Source organism: Myotis myotis, unplaced genomic scaffold (genome assembly GCF_014108235.1).
Source record: "Myotis myotis isolate mMyoMyo1 unplaced genomic scaffold, mMyoMyo1.p scaffold_m19_p_7, whole genome shotgun sequence".
In the NCBI taxonomy this organism is placed as follows: domain Eukaryota; kingdom Metazoa; phylum Chordata; class Mammalia; order Chiroptera; family Vespertilionidae; genus Myotis; species Myotis myotis.
This window is the reverse complement of record NW_023416379.1, coordinates 89815263-89821262: the sequence shown is the minus strand read 5'-3', so window position 1 is coordinate 89821262 and position 6000 is coordinate 89815263. Positions and strand designations below refer to the sequence as shown.

The 6000-nt window shown below is 39.6% G+C and overlaps 1 protein-coding gene across 1 annotated transcript in view; it reads right to left on the bottom strand.

Annotated features, from left to right (window-relative positions):
• Window positions 1-812: 812 nt before the first annotated feature.
• Window positions 813-6000, bottom strand: part of GLO1 (glyoxalase I) — a 28559-nt gene continuing 23371 nt past the window's right edge. The window contains exons 5-6 of the mRNA XM_036317102.1: window positions 5481-5570; window positions 813-2275 (exon numbers count right to left, since the gene is read on the bottom strand). Coding sequence (XP_036172995.1) covers window positions 2187-2275; window positions 5481-5570 — 179 coding nt within the window. The 3' untranslated portion in view covers window positions 813-2186. The remainder of the gene's footprint in view (window positions 2276-5480; window positions 5571-6000) is intronic.

Below are 6000 nucleotides of genomic sequence, written 5' to 3'. Positions count from 1 at the left end.
TTTACTGGGGTGACATTAGTCTACATGAACATATAGGTTACATGTGTGGATTATTAATTTACAAAATCTGTATATAGGACCATGTGCCCACTACCAAAAGTCAAATCTTCTCCTGTCACCTCATATTAGGACCCCTTCCTTCCCCCACCCCCTCCCTCTGGCAACCACCACACTGCTGTTTGTGTACGTAAGTTACCGTTTTATATCCCATATGAGTTAAAGCATATAGTTCTTAGACACAACAGAGTACAACACCACCATAAGGAAAACTTCTTGAGGTCAACCTCACCCTTTCACATCACCACTTCTCCGGTAGGTTAACTTGGAAGTGAATTGTCCCAATTGCTAGCAAAGCTGGTGATACAATAGGTATTTTTTCAATGCATATAAGGATGAGTTTAAGAAATAAGCAAGGGCTATCTTTTGACAAGTTTTACTTAGCAAGTACAGAAGGCTTCTTCTGTGAAAATAGGTTTAAATGATTGAATCTATGAATCTAATAACACGCCCATCTGATGATGTTATACCCAACATGTGAAACTAGTCTTCGTTGGTTCCCACAACTCACCTTTTGATATGTGGCCATTCTTCTTTATACTCTTTTCTCCTTCAACCTTTTATTCCTTCCTTCCTTCCCTCTTCCCACCTTTCCCACACCTCCTTATACTTACAAACTATCTGTTTGCAGGATATACAGAATTACATCTATTCCCAGTTCAGAATGAGCCTGCAAGGCCCTTCACATCCTGAGGGCAGCCTTTTTCTTCTTTTAAGAAAGAACATGCTGGAGAGTTTACAAATTAAACACAGTCTTATTTAAATGCTTATTTTATTTCAGTCTATAAGTATGGCCATTTGTTTGAGTTGCTCACATAAATCCATTCCATCCAGAAAGGAAATGTCAAGTGCTTCTAGCAGTGTAAGCACAGTTGGCATGGCCTATCCAAAGATCTTCCACCACAGTCTATAGAAAACCTAAATGTAGTTAAACAAATTGGATATTCTTATTTTCTGGGCCTTAAGAGATTTTTTTAAATCAGTTTGGTTTTTTAAAAATCCATCAAATGTCAATTATGGCAGAGAAGACCACTGAGCTGATTTCTGATACCTAAGTTATCACTGGTCATAATTTATCCTGAATGACGACCGGCATCTGAAAGACCTTAGTGTAGGGCTCTTCACAGGTAACACAAGCACCACTCACACAAGAACAACCCGGCACCCCCAGAGCAGGTGAGTGCTACAGACTTCCTTCCTCCACTGCCCCCTCCCTCACCACGGTTCTCAGGCCGAGAGCTGAGAGGATAAGGCTAAGTCACTGAAGGTTTTACAACAGGAGGCTAGCGGGGGATGTCCTGTGAGATACTCATTTATGAGGTACATCTGAATGCTAAAAATAATGATGGAATTTTGAGTACTCATGCCTATTTGTATTGCCTTCCATTAATGAGAGTTATTTTACGTGTCTACCCTGTGTTCTTTCTCACAGGATAGTTGGGAGGATTCAGCAAGATAAAGCATGTTGACAGCCTAATCTGGTGTTTGCAAACCCAGGAAAAATATTCCCAACCTTCTCCCCATCCCCGAAATAAAGAGGTTAGTCCTTGAACTTCGAAAGCACTTTATACATAAGAAGAAATTAGTCTTTCTGTCAGCATCCTCCTCAGCATGATTCTGAGTTCCTCCCAAGAGTGCCTTCTCTCTTGTAAAATAAACACTTTATACTATTTGAAGTGCACATCAAGTTTTGTTTTTGTTCAGGGCTCTTTACTTTCCACTGTGAAACGTTATTTCTGAGGACTGAAACCCCAGAAGGAAACATGTTAAGAGTGTTTTTTTAAAAATGATGATTGAAAGGCAGACGTGGAGAGAAGTCAGGTTAGGAGGGAGAAGGCAAATGCGGCCTCTGAAGGGAACTGTTCTAATTATTACCTAAAAAACTAATGTTACACAACCACATTCAAGGACACAAGGCAAAGCACTACTTTAAAACTAGAGGGACTGATCAGGTCGGTGAAAAGCACAGTTGACACAGGAAGGGAAATGCACTTAAAAATAATTTGAATTGAGACAATGAACCATCAGTCCTCGATGCTTCTGTTATCTGAATATATCCAGTTTCCCTGTCTCTCTTTTTTAACTCCCACGGTATCTTTATGGAATCTCAAAGCAGTATTCTCACAGACCTAAATAATAGTTATCATTTTGTTAGGATTCAAAATTTCAATCCAGTAGCCATCAGGATCTTGAATAAATGCCAGGCCTTTCATTTTACCTGTAAAATGAAATGATTTTCATTATTAAAAAGACTTAAAAAAAAAACTTTCAAAAGATTTTTGTTACTTCAAATTTAATTTGCATTCTTTATAGTATTAATTTTTAAAAATTCTGTTGTCATTGTTGCCCAAATGCATGTTTTTTGGAATGACTAATATTCTATCTTCTACACATAGCTGGAAACCAACTCTAATGAAATAAACTGTGGGACTGAATACATCTTTTAGGTAACAGGTGCGTCCCTCCTCTTTACAATATCACTTCATGCTACCAGCCAAGTCATTACAGAAATTGTCTTATATTTTTATATATATTTATATATATAAAATATGTATTTTATATATATATAATTGATTTCAGAGAGGAAGGGGGAGAGATAGAGAGATAGAAACATCAATGATGAGAGAATCATCGGCTGCCTCCTGCACACCCCCTACTGGGGGGGAATCAAGCCCACAACCTGGGTATGTATCCTTGGCCGGAATCAAACCTGGGACCCTTTAGTTCATAGGCAGACGCTCTATCCACTCAGCCAAACTGGCCAGGGCAGAAATTGTCTTATTTTAGAGGAAGAAGAAAAGAAGGAGGTGCTGGAGGGAGCAGGTGCTTGAATCATACAACCCTGTGAAGACTATTCTGGGAAACCCAAGGTCTGCCGATCCGCTTCGTTCTCACAGGAATTCATAACTGGGGTTGAAAGGCTAGTAGGTCTAGCAAGTAGAGCTGTTTGCTTAAATGGAATATTGACCTTGGAAATTTATGGGACTAAGATGCTGAATTAGTTGACTCCTATCTCTAGTTCCTTTCCCCAAAATCACCCCAGAGGAACATAGCAAGTGGGGGGCGGGGGAGTAAGAACCCCTTGGGTGATGGTTGTGGAGAGGAATTGTGGGGATGAGGTAGGGTGACTGTTTAACTGGTCTATGTGGAAGGGGGTACTTTTGGCCTGGACCATCATGGCCGTCCATCATGCCTGTGGGAGAATAAACAGGAAGAGTTTTGTTTATTTGATTCTTGCTCCTCCCAGTGGCTGGGGCATTAGCACCACCCCCACACCAGGGGGAGGGAGTGGGAGAGGGTGCGTGGTACTGGTTCAGATGTCCTCGGGAGTAAATAATGGCACCGGACACAGAGCCTGTGGGGAACTGAGAAAAACACGTGGGAACCGATGATCCCCTCCAGCCTTCACTTTCCACACAACCAGGCTTAGGGGGTGACAATCTCAGGAATGTCTCCTAGTAATACTGCTAATATGTAGTCCTGGAGGGACAAAGCAGGAAGATCTAAGCAAGAGACTTGTTCTGCGGAATGTGAGGTGTTTAATTGTCATTTTCAGTGCCTAGGGATTTCTGCCCAGCCCACCTTCCTGTCACTGGGTTGTCAAGATTGAATCTGGCTTTCCCCTCTTCACGTTGCCTATGGGCTGGGATACCTAATATTTGCAATAAAAAATATACCCCCTGAGACCAAAATAACAAGAATTTGAGGAACATAACCATAAAATAAACAATGGATTATAGATTCAAACAGAAGAACAAATATTAGACCAATGGACCAAGAACAATTAAACATGTAAAAGTGATGAGGAATATGAAATATAACCAATATGAATCAAGAACAAGAAAAGTTAAAGGGCCCAGCTCAGTGGTTGAGCGTTAACCTATGAACCAGGAGGTCATGGTTCCATTCCCAGTCAGGGCACATGCCTGGGTTTTGGGCTCGATCCCCAGTGTGGGGAATGCAGGAAGCAGCCAATCAATAATTCTCTCATCACTGATGTTTCTGTCTCTCACTCCCTCTCCCTTCCTCTCTCTGAATCAATAAAAATATATTTAAAAAAGAAAGAAAAGTTAAAGCAATCAAGCAAAACTTAGGAATCAAAATTATAATAGCTGAAATAACACAATAGATGAGAACACAAAAGATGACTATCAGAACAGATACAACTGGTATGCCAGTTTGAGGAAATCTCCTAGAAAGAAGTCAAGGAAAAAGAAATAACAAATTTTAAAAGCTTCCAGAACAAAACAGAAGATAATATACAAAAGAACACAAATCAGCCGTCGCTGGTAGCTCAGTTGGTTAGAGTGTTGTCCTGATACGCCAAGGTCGTGGGTTCAATCCCGGGTCAGGTCTCATACAAGAAGCAACTAATGAATGCATAAATAAGTGAAACAACAAATTGATGTTTCTCTCTCCCCCTTCCTCTCTCTCTAAAAATCAATAAATTAAAAAAAAATTGAAAGAATACAAATCAGACAGCAGATTTTCAACAGCAACATTGGAAAACTGAGACAATGGATTTCTATGTCCAAGATTGAAGAAAAATAATCCTAAAATTTTATATTCAACAAAACTGCCATTTGTGTCTGAAGGCATGGTTCTCAGGCATACAAAGCTTCAAAAGTTTGTCTCACAAACCTTTTGAAAACAGTTTGAGTTGAGGTACTTAATAAAGGGACAGAAAAATCTTAAAAATGCTGTAAGAGACGTATGGAGAAAAGGTGATCAAATACTTGGAAATCATATTTATTATCTTTAAAAAATGAATCATATCCAAGTCTAGGCAATAGTAACATGATGGGAGTAAAAGGGAACAGGTTCTTTTCCTGTTGGGGAAGATATCTGGATATCAAATCTTTTAATTGAAATTAAAAGAAAGAATTAAAATGAAACAGTGAAGAGTTTCAAATGAAAATTGAAATAATAAATTATGATGGCAGAAACAAATCTAAGTAAAATAAATTATACTACATGTGAATCCAACAAAATCTTGACATATACTATTTCAAGAAACATATATAAAACTTAAGGACATGCAAAGGTTGTAAAAGGTGAAAAAGAAATACCAGGCCATTATTAACTGAAGAGATTTGGTATAGTTATGTTAATATCAGATAAAGTAGACTTTAAGGAACTTATTTTGGGGTGGCTAGATAACACCTGAGATAGAGAATGAGGTGGGGTCCGAGGGTAGGTGAGGAGCCTAGGTCTTTGATGGCTCCCATATCCTGTGTCTAGTCCCTTGGGAAGCACCGTATTCGCTGTCTTTCAGGTCCTAAATAAGCAGGTATTCTTCCAATAACTCCCTTCTTTCATTAAGCCGGTTGAAGTATAGACTTCTTCAAGTTACTTGCAACCAAAAGGGTTTTACTCCAACTGTGCCCTTCCCGTGGGTGCTCAGTGAATGTTCTATAACTCACCATCGTCAGGCTTCTTCACAAATTTGACTCCCAGTTCTTCAAATCTTTTGCAAGCACCGTGTACATCAGGAACTGCAATTCCGATGTGACCTTAGGTGACCACCCCCAAAACAAGGCAAAGAGAAGGAAGAAATCATTACAACAGGGTGGCTAAGTGGCTTCCAAAACTAGTATATTTCAAAACAAAAGGCATCCAAAGACAGACTGAATCAAGTAGGTTAGAAAACCATAATATACAGGGTGAAGCAAAAGTAGAATTATAGTTGTTGATATGGAAAATAATACAATAATTAGTAAATAAAAATATAAAGCCAAAGCCGGTTTGGCTCAACGGATAGAGCGTCGGCCTGCGGACTGAAGGGCCCCAGGTTCGATTCCGGTCAAGGGCATGTACCTGGGTTGCGGGCACTTCCCCAGTGGGGGATGTGCAGGAGGCAACTGATCGATGTTTCTCTCTCATCTCTCATCGATGTTTCTAACTCTCTATCTCTCTCCCTTCCTCTCTGTAAAAAATCAATAA